At 49.9% G+C, this 19,013-nt stretch overlaps 6 protein-coding genes across 6 annotated transcripts; 2 read left to right on the top strand and 4 right to left on the bottom strand.

Annotated features, from left to right (window-relative positions):
* Positions 1-342: 342 nt before the first annotated feature.
* Positions 343-5,433, bottom strand: RhiXN_11368 (Zinc finger protein GLI2; the record flags this gene model as incomplete). The annotated part of the gene is made up of 4 exons (XM_043331183.1): positions 343-1,373; positions 1,441-1,998; positions 2,057-2,591; positions 2,656-5,433. 4 exons carry the CDS (start codon positions 5,431-5,433, stop codon positions 343-345), a joined length of 4,902 nt encoding a protein of 1,633 aa, XP_043184693.1.
* Positions 5,434-8,640: 3,207 nt separating this feature from the next.
* Positions 8,641-10,568, top strand: RhiXN_11367 (phosphorylase b kinase regulatory subunit beta; the record flags this gene model as incomplete). The annotated part of the gene is made up of 8 exons (XM_043331182.1): positions 8,641-8,902; positions 8,956-9,051; positions 9,102-9,329; positions 9,384-9,655; positions 9,711-9,804; positions 9,859-10,228; positions 10,281-10,509; positions 10,560-10,568. The coding sequence occupies 8 exons, from the start codon at positions 8,641-8,643 to the stop codon at positions 10,566-10,568; spliced, it is 1,560 nt and encodes a 519-aa protein (XP_043184692.1).
* A 184-nt stretch (positions 10,569-10,752) lies between these two features.
* Positions 10,753-11,772, bottom strand: RhiXN_11366 (Transposable element Tcb2 transposase; the record flags this gene model as incomplete). The annotated part of the gene is made up of 1 exon (XM_043331181.1): positions 10,753-11,772. The coding sequence occupies one exon, from the start codon at positions 11,770-11,772 to the stop codon at positions 10,753-10,755; it is 1,020 nt and encodes a 339-aa protein (XP_043184691.1).
* Positions 11,773-12,322: 550 nt separating this feature from the next.
* RhiXN_11365 (uncharacterized protein) lies at positions 12,323-13,167 on the top strand (the record flags this gene model as incomplete). The annotated part of the gene is made up of 2 exons (XM_043331180.1): positions 12,323-12,773; positions 12,860-13,167. 2 exons carry the CDS (start codon positions 12,323-12,325, stop codon positions 13,165-13,167), a joined length of 759 nt encoding a protein of 252 aa, XP_043184690.1.
* Positions 13,168-13,551: 384 nt separating this feature from the next.
* Positions 13,552-14,901, bottom strand: RhiXN_11364 (RTA1-like protein; the record flags this gene model as incomplete). The annotated part of the gene is made up of 9 exons (XM_043331179.1): positions 13,552-13,648; positions 13,698-13,810; positions 13,867-14,052; positions 14,120-14,196; positions 14,249-14,261; positions 14,316-14,405; positions 14,452-14,537; positions 14,587-14,751; positions 14,805-14,901. 9 exons carry the CDS (start codon positions 14,899-14,901, stop codon positions 13,552-13,554), a joined length of 924 nt encoding a protein of 307 aa, XP_043184689.1.
* A 732-nt stretch (positions 14,902-15,633) lies between these two features.
* RhiXN_11363 (uncharacterized protein) lies at positions 15,634-17,416 on the bottom strand (the record flags this gene model as incomplete). The annotated part of the gene is made up of 10 exons (XM_043331178.1): positions 15,634-15,889; positions 15,948-16,096; positions 16,160-16,185; positions 16,241-16,329; positions 16,382-16,468; positions 16,521-16,699; positions 16,750-16,984; positions 17,069-17,184; positions 17,233-17,275; positions 17,325-17,416. 10 exons carry the CDS (start codon positions 17,414-17,416, stop codon positions 15,634-15,636), a joined length of 1,272 nt encoding a protein of 423 aa, XP_043184688.1.
* Positions 17,417-19,013: the final 1,597 nt, after the last annotated feature.

Genomic DNA, 19,013 nt, shown 5'->3' with positions numbered 1-19,013 from the left:
TTTCACTCAAGAGATTGAATGGTGCGATTGAGATGGAGGTTGTACGTATTGTGGCAACAGCCTCGATCTCCTATCTGCTACCAGCCTCATGTCCATTTTTGAAAAATAAAAACGAATTATTTCATTCTACGCCCGTCCAAGCAAAGAGTGTGATAAAACACGCATGTCAGCCCCTCCTGGCCTGGGACCAAAAAAGGCGCACACAATAATCAAAATGAGCGAAATGAAAAATAGAAAAAAACAGTCATAGACCCAGCGAGACCAAGCAAAAAAGAACGAAAAAAGGAAGCATAGTGGTGGTAAAACAACTAACAACTAACAAAAAAACAGTAGATAATAAGATTAAGAGCCCATGTACCCAATCGTTGTAAACACATTGACGATCCTGGCCACCTCGGGGCGGGACGTCCTGACACCCGTCGTCTCGGCATTGGATAGTAGACCGTTGGCGCCTTTCCATACGTCTTCAAACGTACTGTCTCGAGTCCGGCCTTCTCGAACGACCTGGGTAGCAGCGGCCCCGTCGTACCAAACCACCTCGCCCGTCCGCTGGACCGCCCATTCACGAAACGCATCCCCCGCACTCGACCCGAAAAATAACTCTCCAGAAGGGGACGCAAAGTCCGCAGACGCAGACGCGAGATCCACCGGCCCGACCGTTCCAAAGAACGCGACTTCGAGGATGGGCAACTCGGTCAAGCCCGAGGTTAGATTGTACAGCGCAGAAGTGTTTGTCGGAGGAGGTGCCTTGAGGTCGGAAGAAGCCAAGACGTGGTCGATGAGCGCTCCCGCGGCTTGGATAGATGGAAAGGCTTGAAGGTAAGTGAGCAAGACGTGGTCCATGTTACTAATCGTTCCAAACGTGCGCGCATCATCAGAGCCGGTGAGATTCGCGGTCGCGACTGATGTCAAGGGGAGCCCCGCACCATCACGTCCAAGTCTGACAGACACACGTGAGGTCGCATTGGCAGCCACTTGAACCGCTTGCTTGGGTGCGTCTTTCTCAGAGGGACCAAACGATGAGCGAAGGCGTGCGATATCCAAGACCCCGTACACCGGACGAGAGGAGAAACAGTTCGGGTTGAGAGCCGAGGGAACAGAGCCGGTCCTGGTGAGCCCAAAGACACCCGTTTCCATCGCGTTGACGGCATTCAGTTCATCAGTGCTCAAAGTGGGATAGCACGCAGCAGGGGGAGGGAAGCTCCCATTCACATTGGAAAAGAGCGATCGCACGGCCGACGAGGTTGCATCAAAGGGCAAAAGCACAGGCGAGACACTCGCGATCCGTCTGAAATCCGAAAGTTGCGAACTGGTGAATTGGAGCGTATTCGTCCAATAACGAGCGAGCGCCGAGCTCCTCTGAGCAGACGATGCTGACCCAAGAAACATCACATCAACAAACAAGGACTAACCCGCCTGCGCATATACACCCGGACGTACCAGTAGCAAACGTGTACACCCGATCGAGCGCCTTGCGTAAATCCTCCGAGACGAGCGCGACCTGGTCCGTACTCGGTTTCGCAGACGACTGCCAGGTGATCGCGGGCTGGGACACGGTCATGCGCGCGAAATCAATCTGGTACCCGGCCGCGCCGAACAGAAACTCGCCATGGACCGACGAGTCCAACGAGGCGGCTTCGAGCTTGGTAAAGTCGAGCTGTTTCACAAACTGTTGCATTCGCTCCGTCGAGTTGGGGCTCATGGTCATGACGAGTGTCCAGAGCAATGCGCTGCGTGCGAATTCGGTGCGGTTGGCGGATACGGACCCTTGGGCCGCGGACAATGCCGGGCCCACATCGACCAGATCGGCTTGGTTTGCGCAATTCGCGCCTGGTAGGGGACTTCCTTGGATCTCCCAAAGGGAAAGCGCGACGGACGAAGGCGTGAACGCGGGCGAAGGATCGAAAAGCTTATTCACAGGCCCCACCAAGTCGACCAAGACCTGGGCGAGCGGATTGCACTGTCCAGCAAGTGAAGACGTACATGCGCACGTCGCATCTACCGACCCGCATCAATACCCGCGTCCATCCCCAATCCACACACTCATTCTACTCACCTAAATCGCAAAGTTGCCCCGTCTGGCTCGCCAAAGGACACGTATACCCAGCAGCATCCGGTTCCCGCCCATGCCCCCTCGTCAACCCAACGCTCACACCCACAATAGCACAAAGCGCCACAACCGCAATCGCCAGGAGAGTCAACAACCTCTTCCTCGGCAACCTCCTCGTCTTGGTCCGTTCTGGCCGAGGCGGGGGCACACCCGTCCCTTCCCCCCAAGTGACTTTCCGCTCCTGCCGATGCTCCTCGGGAAGCTTATTGAACCGCTGATGCTGCTGGCCCGGAATATCCACCAAACTCGACCGCAGGCTACCCGATGCTCCGCCGGCGCTGGCGCCCGGGATGAACCGTCTGGAACGGTCAGACAGAGTCGTAAACACCGAGCGAAGACTTCGTGTGCGTCGGAGCGCTTTCTCGTCGGTGTACCCTTCGCCTGAAACGTCGTTTCCTTCTTGGTCCACTCCAACCGGCACGTCTGCTACCCTCCCGCCCCCGCTCCCGGGCGCACTCGCCACCCCAAGAGTCGATTTGCTCTATACACAAAATTCAATCAGTTTTTTTTGTCCTTGGACAGGAATAAAGAAAGGATGACCGCACCCGATGAGGCAACTTTCCCAACTCGAGCATCTCATTCAGCCTTTCCGCCCGGTGCGCGAGCTGGGGCAACTCCATCGTCCCTTCCTTTCGCACAATATTCGACGCCGTCTCCTCGTTCCGGACCGTGACCGCGGGCATGGGCGGGACCGGCTCGTTTCTCCACGAAAACTGGAATCCCTTGGTGCCTGTGTTGTGGCCTGCACTCGCGTGGCCGGAGAACTTGGAAAAGACGGACGAGACAAAGGAGATGCCGGATGCGCGCTTGGCGTGCCGCGGCGAGTCGAGGTTGGATCCGGAGATGGAGAGCGAGGCGGGGCCGTGTCCGTGGCCGGGTGTGGCGGGTGCAGAGCTCGGAGTCGCAAACGGTGGACGAAAGGGCGTTCCTGGTGTGCTCAAACTCCCGCCAGGACTAGGAAACGCCGGACTATGCAACAACCCACCAGGACTGTGCAGTAACCCACCAGGACTGTGCATCGCGCCACTAGGACTACCCAACCCAGCCGAAATCCGCAACCCAGCACTCTTCCCCCCACCAGGCCGCATATACGACGCCGTATCGTTGATCATCGAGTCCCTGAGCGCGGGGGTGATCTCGCTCGGAGAAGCCAGATCGGCCCAGTGCGCCATGTACGGACTGTCGAGGTACGAGTCGGCGTATCGCGAGCCGCGCATGTCGTAGCGCGATTCCCGGGGGCTGTATTGCGATTCTCGATTGTACTGTGAGTCCCGGTTGTATTGCGATTCCCGATGATACTGCGATTCCCGATTATATTGTGATTCCCGATGATATTGCGACTCCCTCCCCGCACGCTCCCGATCCACATCATCCCCACGAACATAGACCAACTCGTCCCCATCCTCTTCATGCACAACCACACTCCTTTCCCTCTCCCTCTCCCTCGCGCGCGGACCAGGAATGGACAAGTGCAGCGCCGCAAGCTGGCTCTTCCTCCGGACGACATCTCCACCGCCTCCACTGCCCATGGTCAAATCCCGACTGGTCGTCCGGACGTGGGCCGAACCGAGGTCTTTGCGACCTGCGTAGGGGATAGGGGATGTTTTTCCATTGTACGAATAGGGTATCGATGTGGACGTCGATGGGGCGCGGGTGAGTGGGGAAACGGGGAGCGGACTCGCGAGGGGTGGTTGCCCCATCATGGCCGTCGCCGCAACAGGAGACAACGTATTGGGGGACACGGGAGAAGCTAACAGTCCACCGGGCGAAACGGCCCCGGCGCGCAACTCGTCGGTCGTCTTGTACACCGCAGGGGCACGATAACTCGCCGTTCGAACAAGGACGGCATGCTGGACTACGCCCGTTTCTTCCGTGCCGGTCCCCGTCCCCGTCGCTGTGCCCGTGGCCGTGATACCCGTGGTGGTACTGACGATCGAACGCCGCTTGGGTTGAGGCTGTCGAAATGCGTCTGGGATCTTGGGAACCTCGGGAACGGCCTCGGACCCCCACCCTGCTCGCCCAGTGACCCCGCTCCGAACACTCAGACTAAACGAACTGCGCGGAGAAGACGGCAAACTCGCTGCGGGGGCGCGTCGAAAAAAGACGCGTGGGGGCTCGAGCTCTTCGAGGTCTTCGGTCTGGGTACGGAGGTCCTCGACGGAATAGTCGTACGGGTGGTGACGTGCCTGAAATGAATCGCGGGGATAGGCAGAGGAAGCGAGCGAGTCTCGGTAGGAAGTCGAAGCGAACGAGTCCCTGGCGTGCACACTGGCGTACCGACCTTCGGATGGATCCTCAAGACTGAACCCGTCATGCTCGTCACGCTCAATCCCCCGCATAAGGGACCTGATGAAACCGGGCTCGAGGAGACCTTCGTGGGAGGTGTGGGTACTTGGGGGAGCGACAGGTTCGCGGAGAAAAGCAGCGGTGGCAGGGGAAGGAGGGACAACGGGGAAACCAGGAACTTTTTCCGAGGTTGTTGGACTGGGTCGGTTGTGGGTGTATATCCCTGTCGCAGTGTCGGTGGGCGAGTGCTGTGTGTGGGTGTGAAGAGTGCGTGTGTAAGCAGCGGACGAAGGCGAAGGAACCAAGTACTGCGAACTGGGACTGGGTATCGTCGGAGACACACGCTCTGCCTGCTCATGCGTCGGCTTCGGGGACAAGTTGGCAGACCCTTGGAGTACAGAGTCTGCCCTGACAGACGCCGAGGACTTGAACGCTGGACTGGTAGGACTCGGCCCGGTCACGATTTGTATACGATCCGAATGGGAGGGAGCATGGTCGATCTGCACGGTCAGCCCTTGCGCATTACCGGTGCTCGGCCGAGAGTGAGGATTATTAGACCCAGTGTTGGGGCGCGAGTTGAAGTGCGAAGGAAGGTGGCTCGAGCTGCTGTACGCACTGGACTGGACGACTGGACCGGGAGAATGTATATAGCCGAGTGTATCAGTGTATGTCGCAGCCGAATTGGGCGGGTCCCTATCTCTGTTCGTATCCGGGATGGGAGGCAAATGACCAACCGAAGAGGCTATGGCAGGTCCAAATCGGGGGATCATGGCAGGTGGAGGAGGAAAGTCCGAGATGCTGAACGCTTCGTCCCCGGTCCAGTTGGTGTTGAAGCTGAATATCGAGTCGCGTCGGGCATGGGGAAGGCGAGGGGGCCCATTGGAGGCACGGTTAGGGTGGTCATATGTAGATAGCCGGTATCGTTCTTTGATTTCTTCAACTGTAGTAGACGCAATCGAGTCTGTGATGCTCAAGTGGCGCTCAGAGGGCGGAGGAGGCGACTGCGAAGACACGTCGCGTGCTGCCGCTGCCCACATGGCCGAGTCGATAACGAGCGGAAAAAGGAGAAACGAGCGGAGGGGGGCTATCCATTCCTCAATCAGCTGAACCTCTACAACTTGAATCGACTCACCTACGCCAGGTAGTGGGTGGGTGGTAGGCGTCAACAACTAGAGCCAAGCGAGCGAACAAGGGGCGCAGTCAAACTCAGCCCGATAACCAAAGCCCACAACCGAGTGCAAATCGGAGTCAAGACCAGACCACCTACTCCTCTCTCTCTCACTCTACCGTGCGCTTTCAGGGCATGGTCTTCTAGGCACCTGCACCCCCGATCTTATTTCGTCAAAACCGTCCTCCCAAGTTTGTTTATCCGCTTTGATCCGTCTTCCCTCTCCTTCCACCTCCATAATTATTTCATTAACCTACTTTATCCATTTCATTCCCCTCAAAAAAACACCTTCTCCTCGGCAAAACTTGGTCTATAGTAACATACCTTGCATAGTAATACTCAAAAATAACTTCAATTCCGCCCATGATTCATCGTTCATAATCAGGGTCCTTTACACACCAGAAGCGATCGGGTCTGCCAACTTGACTATGATCTACAAAACACGTTTCTTCATTTCGCCCATTCAGTTTTTTTTTGTACAGGTACAAATGTCAACGATAAAATACCATCAATCTCGAACCGAAGTAAAAACCCACACCCACGCCCGCTCAGCTGTGAATTCGCGCTTGTCGTTGTGTGCACTGCCGCTCAGGAACATCCTCGAGCGATCAGGGAGTTTCCCCTCGCGTCCGGCAACGGCCATGTCCTACACGCATACAGTTTCACCTTCCTCTTGTGCTCGGTAATTCCGTAAAGCTTAACCATCTCCACGCCAGCTGAGTGAGGAGGAAAAGGGAAGGACAAGATCTTTGGCGCGAACCGCGCGGGCCGAGCACACAATAGTATACACAACGCATCGATCGGTCGTTCACCACACCAAGTAACCCATTTTCGACGATCGTTTTACCACTATACGACGATCTTGATCAACACTTGGACTAGTGTAGATGATTCCCATCTAGGAACTCGGACACACTAACCACCTAATCCATATCGTTGCTACCAAAACTCTCCGTCTCCATCCCCACCCACCCACACGACCTTTGACAACCTTCTCGAAAGAATACCGCACAACATTCCGGCGGCTCGCTTTTCTTCTCCTTCTCCCACACCTTCTTCGGAGATCCACCTAGACTAGACGCATGGATTCCTCGTGCCGATTGCGTCATGCGTCATGCGGACCTCGTTCTCTGCAGATCCGCTAAAGAACAAAACATGCACGGGGTTCTTATCTTGACGACTATCTTTGTTTACTTGTCCCTCACGGATCATTCGGATACCGTATAGTATCGCCGTTGTAAACTCCTTCGAATAACGTATTCTTTATGTGGATGATATCTTCTGTTGGGCTCTTGCGGATTTTGCAAAACGTGGGGGAGGGGGCTGTGTGAACAAGGTGCGAATTCTACATGTGCCATGTGAATGGATCTGGAATGTATGCGCCCGCGCCGATCAGAACCTCACTTCAACGTGATTACCAAACTCTCAATTCTATTCAACTTCTACTGGAGCTATTGAACTGCGCATATTAAGCTTGGTATCGTGCGAGAACAGTATTCGCGATCGAATCCAAGTGGAAGGATATGTACACTGTGGTGTAATAAGATACTCTAATTCAGTGTGTTGGTGAATAATCTCATGAGCCCGCTTTGTCTTTCCCAGCATGAATTAGATCGAGAGATATTCGATGCCCAAGGTCAGTATATCTACTATATATCGACCTTGGTTTCAGCCTAGTTTCTACTCAAACACGCATACTTGTTGTCAGTGTGTTAACCTTATATTTGTATATCGAGTCATGAACTGGGGCTATAGGGCGCGCCCTGTGAGAACAGTTGCCATGTCAGAGTGAGCACTGTACAAGCCTCTGCTTCCATTGTATGTAGTAACCCCGTAGGAAGGCGGGTTTTGGGGGTGGTCCCAAAGCCGAGAGGAAGAAAAGGCGTTGTAGGTCTACATCTTGGTGTATCGTATATTCGGTACTTGTATGATGCACATTATATATTACTAGGCTTTACATCCGCGTCTATCCCATGTGTATAGTTACCTTGTTCACACGTCTATATTCATTAGTAGAGAGCTTGCGAAATAGTTCTACTCCTATTTTGGTTCTATTCATCTAATACTTCACAGTAGACTTGACTAGGGTGATGTATTCCAAAAATAGAAACAAAATAGGGAATGGGTCGTTTCGCAAACTCTCTATTGCACCCTTTTCTTCTAAACTCTCTCCTTGCAACACCGAGGCAAGGCGGCTGACTAAGCGGGTGGGCGCCGTACAAGGAGGTACTACGAGGGCGTCGGGCCACGGAGGAGGACGAAATGAATAGAGAGAATATGAAAGATAAACACAGTTTATTACACGAGTAAATTGGCATAACGGGCTGAGGGAAGCACCAGGCCTTCCGACATGAGTGCACACATGAAAGGGGCCATAGGGGCCGGTAGAAAGTGCCCGAGTGCCCCGATGAGAAAAGTAAATATAAATTGAAAGATGAAGCAGGAAGGTACACGAGAGGTGGGGAGAGCGAGCCGATAGGCTCGTCGGTGATCGGCTGCGGGTTGTGGTCCAAGTAATGGCGGAATTGCCCGAATAGATATAATGTAGACAAAGTGGCGCGATGGGAAAGTGCCGAAGCGAGGCCGTTGTGCTACGATAATAATTGGTAAGTGCCGAAGTCTCATGAAGGCGGTAGGCATGGAGCAGGTTGGGAAGGGTGAACGGGGACGAGGTGGCGAAGTGTGGCTATATTTACACGTAACGGTGTTACGGACCTTGGTTCGTAACACATATGCACTATAAGCGTAGATACAATCGAATGTGTTGTGTAAATTTGTGGCTAGGAGAAATAATATACTAGAGCTAGTTCTACTTGTCTTCCTCTTGATATCTTTATTTTTTCTCATGCTGTGCAGTCTGACCATTATGTCTTGGTCTTTTGGTCATATTACACGATTGGCGGTTATTTTCATCCGGCAATTTTATTGACTCTCCCCTATTCTCAGCACATCTCACGTGTACCGCCACGCAGAGCTGTTTGGCTATTTAACAGGCGTAGGTGTCGAGCTGGCCACCCCCTTCACCCAACTCGACTCAACTACAAACCTGAGCAAAATTACTAGTAAACCGATCGCAATGGCTGATATCAATGCTTGCATTATAAAGGCCATAAATCAGCATCGTCAATCAGATTCGGTCTATTTTTCTTCTCGAGATAAGCTTGCATCTTGGGATTTCTGCTTGCTGCTGAGGATTGTCTCATGCACGGTCGTAGACTCCGTGGCATCACCGCCTGACCTGAGAATGTGTGGCACGCATCTAGCTGGTCATATCGAGCTGTTTACTGCCCTCGAATCTGCGTATCTATCCAAATCATTTGCAGATCTGGTTCACCATCGTATGACCCGTATACCAACCTTTATGTAACCGAGAGCTTATACCTCTGAACAGCATCGGTTATCGCATTGGTTACCACAGCTAAAGAAGCTGAGGACGATACGGACATGGAGCCCAGTGGTCCACGCGCAAAAAGCTCCAGCAACGGAAGTAAGTGCAATGTGGTATCTACACATAAGCAATTAGTGCTTATCGTCCAGGCTTGCAAACCGCTTTCGAGGAGCCCTATCTCGGAGTTGCACATACACGCTTTATTGCCGCACTGGAATACTATTCCAGCTATGGAGACAACAAGAAGCCGTATATGAAGTCTATATCAGTTATTCAATCGTCGGGCATGGGCAAATCCCGCATGGTAGAAGAAGCAGCGAAGACTGTGTTTACCATCCCTGCCAATATACGTGAGCCACTTCCCGAGGGTCAAAAAAGTAAGGGCTTTTAGCTGCTATCAGAACTATACCGTGATTCATATCATATACTAGCGTATCCTCCTCCCGACATCAAACTTCGTGCATACTTTATGGATCATGAAAGAAAAAGCGACAAGCTGCTTCAAGCAGAATATGCTATCCTCCTGAAGCACATATTTGCTACCGCCAAGTCCAAGTTTGCATATGCTCGAGACTACCGAATGAACAAAAGCCTGACTCTGGCGGCCGCTTGGGCCGATTACCTCAACCAAGATCAGACCCCTGAGGAAGTGGGTACTGAGCGTCGAGCACTTTACGATCAAGCGGTTGGTGCAGCCATCACAGTAAGTTTTGCTATGATATGGAAGTTTCTTGTTCATTGTTGGGATATTCTGGCAGGAAAGGTTGATGATTGCGACTGACAGATATGATTCCAATGGCGTTAGATTTCAAGAGCTAAAGGGCTCCGTGTCGCTTTACAGTTTATTCAGGAGTATGTGTAGGAGCGCTAAGAAGATGCTTGACCTTGTGAAAAACAACTCCTTAGTTAGAAAAAACGCATGCTTTTTCTACTTCGATGAAGCCCATTGTCTCACCGCGCAGCCTGCAATCCTTACAGAATGGCGCACCCGTAACCCGTACCACAACTTGGGCTCAGTCCTGTCAGAACTTGTCGGTCAACCTATCTTTTTTATTTTTCTCTCGACCAATTCCCACATTCAGAAATTTGATCCACCGGTTGGGTCATATCCTTCACTTCGTGTTTACAAGGGCACATACCTTATCCCCCCTTTTACAGAGCTTCCGTTCGATATATTCGCCAATCAAACGCTCCAAGAATTGAGTAAATCAAACCAGCCTTGGTCTCTGGAAAATGCTTGCACAGTAGGCGTAATGTCGAGTATGGGACGACCTATGTAAGTTTCACTGCTTAGGCTGTATACGGATGGTTGACACATATTTCCTTAGGTGGTTCGTACACCACAAATTATGGAATGACCAAAAGAGCACAGGAGAAAAACCACTGGTTGACCATGTCATATCCTTTGCTCGCATGAAACTCACTGCCGGAGCTGCTGATTCTACTCCTGAGGCTGAACTTGCTGCCCTCAGTGCCCGGATCGGACTCACTTTTGAATCAATTAGTCCGACCGCTCGTGAAATGGAGTCCCGGCAAGTCGAGCTATACATGCGTATTGTACAGTTCGCCGAAAAACCTCTTACAGGAAATGAAATTTTGACTTGTAGCGCGTGTAACTTAGGAGCGGAGCGGCGGAAAAATCTAAATAAATAAGCGATAGATAGATATGGGTGCTAGCTACATATTGTGTGTTCATATAGCGCATTCGGTCTACAAATGGCAGAGATATGGGCAACATACAGTGGGGGGTACGTGTAAGAGGTTTCACGGCAGCAAATTGGATTACAAAGACATAGACATTTAATAAGGAATGGACTTCCCCTTTCTCTCCAAAACCATAGCCATGCGTCTTGGCATAGTTTCAATTAGTTTCTGACAGTATTCTGGCGCAAATTCATCCCAAACCACCTGAACCCGCTCCCACAACTCAAGCATCCCATTAGGTACCTCCTCGTACTCGCCTAGGCGTCGTTTAAGCTCAGCCCATAAGTTTTCGATGGGATTAAGATCGGGAGAGTTTGCAGGCCACTCAAGGCACTCGACTCCATGGTTTTTGAGCCATTCGGTGGGCGCTTTTGCCTTGTGGGGGCGTGCATTATCATGCATATATATAACCTCCCTTGCTTTCATCCCCAGGTGCTTCAGGCTCCTTGTGAATTCGTCCCCCAAAATCTCCTCGTAAACCTCCTTATTAAATGATCCTTCTACCTTGCAGCCATACCCAGTTCCTGGCCATCCCATACATCCCCAAAACATGAAGGAACCTCCACCGTGGCTGAGAGCCGGGGTGATCAGCCGATCACTAAGTTTCTCCCCGGGCCGGGCCCAGCCCCAATAGACTCCATCGGACCACAGGCGAGTAATTGTGGTCTCGTCCGACCATAGGACTTGTTTCCAATCGGCTACAGTCCAATCCTTGTGAGCTCTGGCAAATGCGATTCGGTCTTTGATATGTTTTGGGGTGAGCTTTGGTTTTCGTGTCTTCTTTACAGCTCGTAAACCAGCTTCTAACAACGCATGGCGGACAGTGTCACGATGGATGGACTCCCCGCTAAGCGCGGACAGTGTTATAGCGGCCTTCCGTGTGCTGACTTTATTTCCGTTGGTTACAAGTCGGACAGCATAGCGAACGGCAGTGGGATTGAGCTTGCGTGGACGACCGCCTTTGGACCTCGCCAGGTGCGGGCGGTGTTTTCTAGTGACTTTCGTGATATAAGCGGACAAAACACCCGTTTTTTCGATGATTTGAGCATGTGTCTTGTCTGAGTCAAGTAAGGATAGTACCGAGTTAAGAGTGTCCTGAGAAAATGCTTTAGGCATTGTAGGTAGAGTATACTGGTTCCATTTGCGTATGTTAATGCTACATATATATAGCTGGTTCTGTGTGCAAAACATCGTCAAAGTATATCAAGTGAGTTTCGGGTACTGAAGGTTGCACTTGCAAAATCTGAAACGTGCCGTAAAACCTCTCACACGTACCCAATGATTTGTTTTATTTTTAGCCCTCTCATTTACCAACACAACACGTTTCAAAGACATGTTTTCTGTAGCCAAAACGCTTCGCTATTCACCAGTATAATTGTTAGATTTTTACGCCGCTCCGCTCCCAAGTTACACGCGCTATAAGTCAAAATTTCATTTCCTGTAAGAGGTTTTTCGGCGAACTGTATATGCAATCCCTGAACACCGCGAGTATATGCGGACTGGCTCATCGTCCGAGCCTGTGTTAGCTGAGGCGGCCGCAAGATACCTTTATGAAATTCATGGATGTTATCATATTACCACCAAGACCCCCCAGGCCGTATCTCAAAATTGCCAGAAAGGGTTTCTTGCAAAAGGGGAACGGGGAGAGCTTTGCGGCCGACTGCTGATGACTATCGCCCATGATATTGCGCTAATGAAAAAGCCATACTCGTTTGAGCCCCCATTGGAGGATCCTCTGCCGAGATTTCATCGGCCTATACCTCTTCTCGACTTTCTTCTTGCCTTATTTGCAGAAGAGCACCACTCAATGGTCCTGAATGCAACTCCGATACTCAGCCAGGGTGATGCAGAAACCTTAGAGACTAGATTCCAGGATGCCTTTGTTTCTTTCTCGCACTTTGCTCTCGCTGAAAATTCTGATGTGTTCAGAGCTGATGCTCTTCAAGTAGCTCTGTTCCGTGGAGTTGCGCTCCAGGCTAAAGACAGCCAGCCATCAATCGACGCTGTGATCCCAATACATATGGGTTCAACCGAACAAGCCATCACGATGGAAGCGGTTTCCGCAATCAACCTCCAGTTCAAGAACCGGAAACGTTCTCTTGATTGTCCCGTCAATCGTACAATTACAGTTCCCGATCCCAAAAACCGGTGATATCGATTGTTTTCGAATTTGGGGAGACGGACTCAAAGCTCCCATACCTAGAGGTTCACCATCAGGAGCGTCGGAAACCCCGCAGCAAAGAAAGTAACAAAACTACGACCCATCCTGACGAACATCATTACTCATTCGTTACTCGCGGCTGTGGACCTAAAATTTATCGAGCAATTCCAGAAGAAGCGGTGCCCTCGTACCAAACCATACTTGCTTCTGGTGATCTGATGAACGATTTTCCTCGAGCCGAGCTCGAATCTTCATGGGAGGGTGTTCGAGAGCTGAAGCCCACGCTTGATGCCAAAGAGTTATTAGCAGGTTGGAATGCACTCAGGCCGAGTAGTCGTAGTTCCAAGTAAATAGAGAGTTGGCACTCCCCTTTCTGAATTCTATTCTATTTAATTTTGTTTTGCTACGGTGATCACACCCCAACCAAACTCAGAATAGTTTCGAAGCAACCCGTGGTGGTCGGTCAGATCACATAATGCTGGTTAGTGAAACATGATCGTGAGATTTGGTCCTTCCAATACGGCCATATCTTGGCTACTTTTAGTTTTGAGACGCTTGCGCAAATTCTCTAATAGTATTACCGAATCGCTCCTCAAGTAGCTCCGTAAACGCCAGTAAGCGAAATGTATGCGTGCGATGTATAGGAGTACATAAAAATGACACGTTAAAAAAGCCAGTTCATGCTGGTGCTCTACAAATTATTACTGTGCTCATACAAGCTACTACATTCCAAATCAAACCTCTCGATGAAACGCATTTCGGCTCATCTCGGCTCCGGGCCCCTCTTTGGTCTCGAAAAGTATTGCCGGAGGCCAAACATAATTGTATACACTGCTGTACTTAGTCCCTCCTCGCTTATGATTTAATACTCAAGACTTACGCGACAGCACAAAGTAATGGAAGCACATCCAGAACATAAAAATACGCCTCGTGGGATAGAGAGTGCCCACTGAACCCTTGACTTCCCTCAGCGGTTCGGTAAATGCATCGAATCTGAGATTGCATATTGAGTCACTAGGTGGATATATTGTAGAAAATGCTAGACGCACAAATATACCTACGCAACTTATTATGACGGCGTATACAAGGCCTTTCCAGTGCTTTCGCCATGGTCTGGTTCGCGTGTCGTTCCACTGAACAACTCGTTCGGTCTTCATCCAATAAATAAACATTCCAAACACAAATACATATGTCGCAAATGATATCAGCTGTAGAATCAAACCAGCGAGGAAGATCTGCAATAGGGAATGTCGGGCTTGAGTTAGGTCGCTGAGAGAAAAAAGGGGGTGGGAGATGACCAACCCTTCCTGCAAGTTTGGCTTTTTCAGCATCGTCTGAGGCAGCCATTGCCCCACCTGTTGCTTGGACGAGTAAAGTGACTGAGTGACGCAGATGAGTATCGGCAGAAAGATGCTAGCCATTATTACTCACAAACGTCGGAAGTCTGAGCTGACCGATTAACAACACATTCAAACCAAACAACCTTCTATACACTCACCACGTAAATTTTTGTAATCCAACTTGGTCGAATGAGTAGGTATTCCTCAGCATACATGTGCTGAGATAGTCTTCCGAGTAAAACATAGACCTGTCAGTCCGTCAGATCAACTCGCTGCATGAGTCAGAGTGCTCACTGTTGCTATAAACCCGCAAGGTGACAAAACAGTGCACATGTTCAAAAACACATACAGCCCTAGGCTGGAATAATTTTTCCCATACGCTGCGAGTAAGATAAGCCAAAAGGCTAGTAAAAGCGAGCATAAACATACCAATACGCAGAATCAAACCTAGAGCATAGATGTATCCGCATATGACCAACGCAGTCATGTATCTCCCCTTGTGACGGAGGATGAGCCATGTTGCGTGTCCTGCTACAGCCAAGTATAAGAGGAAAAAGATGACGGCAGCCCCAGTGTTTGGTATATACCCGAGATCTATCGAATATTGTAAATATTGCGATCCCTCTGATAGTGAGAAAAGTACGCACGTCCGCCGACTTTTTCATTCGGATCTGAATTGGTGGTGTTTTGCGCCCCAGCAAATGAACACCAAGAAACTAAGAATAATAACCCGAGTTGCAACATGGTATCAAACGGAGGCGGTTGCGCGTATCTCACCTTGGTCATTTATGCTCTTGACATATTTCGGAATTCGTCAGACGCGCGCCGCGCGCGGGTACTCCGTGAGCGAATTATTCGCAAACAAGTGCTCAAACAGTGATACACGCCCATGCATATGATCACACACATATATACCAGTATGTGTGGTCCATACAGAATAGATTTTGTTGAGGTGCAGCGATTGATAAATTCTAGTTAAGCAAGGCCGTCTGGTAAACAAGGCCAGGTCGCAATACATTTCGCTTGTGACCGTGACGATTCGACACGCCCGAATTTTTTGAAGTGCCATAGGGTCAGTTCGGGGTGCCGTAAGAACACTAAGGTAATTCTTCTTTAAGAGAAAACGCTACCACGTTTGTATTCGCCATAAGTGCATTGAAATAAATAAAACTAAAACAACAATATTATAACACAAAATCGGGTATCATCCCTCTGGAGTCCAAGTGAAACCAAAAACATGGCAGCAGCACCGATTTCTCCCCTCCAAGCAAGGAAACTCACGGCATTATGAATCACTGTTACGCTAGCTAAAGCTAACCAGTCAATATTAAGGTAATCCAGACCAAGGAGGAAATCCGGGCCCCCGACGCACGAAAGAGGCACAGCCAAAAGCAAAAATAAGCAGAAGAGCCAAAGTAGATGTCAGGCACGAGCATAGGTCAGAAGGCGGTGGCTAGATATTCCGATTGAAGAAGCTCAGTTGATCATCCGGCTTTGCCAGTCACGGTGACGCTGAGAATGGGAGCGCGCCTTACGGTTCGAGAAGGTCTTGGTCTTGGATCCACCATTGGTCGGGAGGTTGAGCTTAAAATCGGGATATACGCAACGACCACGGGGCTGAGCCAACCCTACATCACCGCTGGACTTGCAAGAAGGCTTGTAGCGAGACTCTGCTGGCCAGTAAGGGTTGCACCCAGGCAAGCCAGTAATCGGGGCAAATAAACCAATATCCCTATAAAATAACGTCTTTCAGATCATAGAACATTATTGAATAAGTATACCACACTTACTCATCAGCAATATTTCCTTCACTGACACATTTGTCAGCCGCCTCTACACTCAAGCTCTTGGCAAGAGGAGCACAGTTCTGAAGGTGCTCCTCGGGTGCATTTGGGGTATTGCATTGTTGCAATGTTTGTTCAAGCGTGTCTTGGTTCCACTAAAATCAAAAGCGCACATATCAGTTAATGCTCTCGATTGTGAAGAACGAGGTAAGGCTTACGCCATTGATAAAATCGCCGTGCATGTCTACCAGGCTGTTAATATTATGTTTGAAACTGACGTATGGCTTGTGATATCTTACTGAGACCAGTTGCATCGCCGTTGGAAAGAATCCAATTATCCTGGTTTGGACCGCGATAAGGTTGATTCTCGCTAGGGAAATAGAAATGTCTGCCAAATGGCCGGTAAGTTCAAGAGTTATTATTAGGCGCCAGGAACGCACTCTAGGAAAATTGTTGGGTATTTATTGGGATGACTTGCAGGACAGTTATATCCATTAGGACCATCCAAAGGATAGCTCATGTGATCACTTCGAGAAGAGTTAGACGTTGATTTTTTTTTCAGGATCAAAGTCTACTCACAAGTGGTTATCTGAATCCAAGCGACCGTCGCCACAGCTCGGGAAGAACAGACCAGCGTTGAGGACTCCACAGCCATTGGGAGCATCATTAGGCAGGTATGGTCGCTGGCCAGGGAGCGATCCACCATTTCCTTGACCTTGCACAGCACCCGCAGAGCATCCCCATTTGATAGCGTTAATCTAAAAACAATTAGTAAGAGTGCTATCGAGTGATACATAACATCACGTACACGAGGATCCAGGGCCTGTTGTTGTTCATAGCTTAGTTCACCCCTAGGAGGGTATTGCTCTGGACGATGATCGGCATAACCACCGCCCAACATCCTCAAACCCCTCGGGAAAGCCTTAACCGGAGTGGTCCCATTAAGCGGTTTCAAGAAGTAATAGATGCGAGTGGAACTGATCATGGGGGAATATGAGCCATTACCGTGGTTATAGTAAACCAAGGGAGACCAATAATTGGACCTAGAAGGATTGCAGTTTCAGCCAAAATGAAATCAAGCGAAATTATTCTGGAATGTAGAGGCTGGACTGTTTGTTATAACTCACTTGTCATCCTGAATCATGGTCGACGAGCATTTGGCTTGCTGCAGAACATCGGGAGAGCCGGAATCGGGACTGAAAATAGATGCCCCAACTATGTTGTGTACGTGTGGACCAACACCCTGTGGACATGTCAGAAACGAACTCCGCGGTTCAGGCAACGGACTAACCCCAGGATTGGTCATGGGATCAACACGAGTGTAAGAGAGGTCGCTGAGAGAGTCTTAGTTTGCTAAACAACGAATGCACACGCGATACTCACCGGCATTGAGACAGAATAAAGTGATCGCCCGCTTTGACTGAGCTAGCTAACAATGCACTTGCAATAACCGCACTTGAAAAGGTGGCTAACATTTTGGACTCGGGAAAGATTGTTTGCTTTGTGTTTTGTGTGTGTTTAGTGAGAGAAAGGGGTAGACAAGGAGCGACAGAGTAGATTTGGGCTTGGCCCGGGGGAGATACACGCGAGGAAAACGGGAGACGAAAGCAAAAGTTTACCGCTGGTGCGAACGGAAGCGAGGATATATAGTCCTACCGAAGCGCCATACCCCACTTTATTCTAGTGTCTTCAAACTCGTCCTAAGTCATAGTCCTAGCCTTCTTTGCTTCGATCTTATAGTTTTCCAATTCAAAAGGCAAAACCCTTAAGCAAAACCCTTCATTTCCCTGCTTCTCATGTACAATTTTATTGAATCTTTGACACCTTTTTGACATCTTCTAACAGCTTCGGCACTTTGGGACTTGGTTCGGCTTCCCCGCTCTGGGCTCATGGACGAACGCATATAGCAGGGTTGTATTCTTTTTCCGAGATAAGTTCAGCCTAAACACAGTATAAGGGCTATTGTAATCAAGGGGATTCAAGACCGAAACCTTGAACATAGGAACCCCATCTCTCAGACCACGATCAGACGTTTCATACCGCACAGAGGCGTATACACCAGAAATTTTAGAATACTCTAAAGCCGCAGGGTTGAGTAGGGATCTATCTCACACACCCAGGCCTGCAAATCTAAGATACGCCGCCTGATAATCATCAAACTGTTTCTCTCCATAATCCCCGATGCACTCGAAAAAAATGATTACGGAACGTATATCTAGAGCTATATACGCATACACATATGATCAGGCTGCTGGACCCTTGTGGGGCTCGGGGCTATGTCACCTAGGGTTATTTATACGGATCGGGGATCAATTTTGGCTCCCTGGTGACGCTGCTACCATTTTATCATTACTTGATTTTATCGTTTTCGTATTCTGAGTTTAAAGGAAGCGTAGGTTTGGTGCTATAATTAACTTATGATCCCGTTTGATCTGATTCAAGCACTTGACGATTGTTCTTAAATCCTACAGTGTACGTATCAGGCACGTATTTGACCGTTGAGCTCTCGTCAATCGGTCATTTTGTTAGTTTCTGGTGCGCACAAAATGGATAAAGCAAACTTAACTGTACTTTAAACCACCTTGTGAAACACGAAGTATACACAAGGCATGTACGCGCTTAATAAAATTTAAGGCCACTCCACTCCAGCTTCATATATGCATAGATGTAATGCGCTGTCGTACGGGGTTAAACGCTAGACTACAAGAAGAATTGCCTGGTGCAGTTATTGGTTGATCGGGACTGTTTACCAAGAGTGAAATAAGTGCAATTTTGCGACGGAACCCGTGGAGGCCGCAAAACTTATACTGGGCCGCCCAGGCCGGGACATGGACTGTCGCTTCCCACCTATGTATTATATCTGTCTCTGTTTGATAACACCATGACTCGGCGCTTGTGCCTCTAGTTGCTTTCTTTCCTTACGACATCCTACGAGTTCACTGTTGCTCGCAGTTTCTCTGACCCGTTTCCTCCCTTTTTCTGTGAGTCCCACCCGCCCTCACCTCAACTCGTATACGACCTGGTTCGGCCGCCCACCCAGCTCGCTCGGTGGCACGGCCTTGGTGGCACCCC

Source organism: Rhizoctonia solani, chromosome 12 (assembly GCF_016906535.1).
Source record: "Rhizoctonia solani chromosome 12, complete sequence".
NCBI classification, from domain to species: domain Eukaryota; kingdom Fungi; phylum Basidiomycota; class Agaricomycetes; order Cantharellales; family Ceratobasidiaceae; genus Rhizoctonia; species Rhizoctonia solani.
The sequence above is the reverse complement of the archived record's forward strand: the minus strand, read 5'-3'. Positions and strand labels throughout refer to the sequence as shown.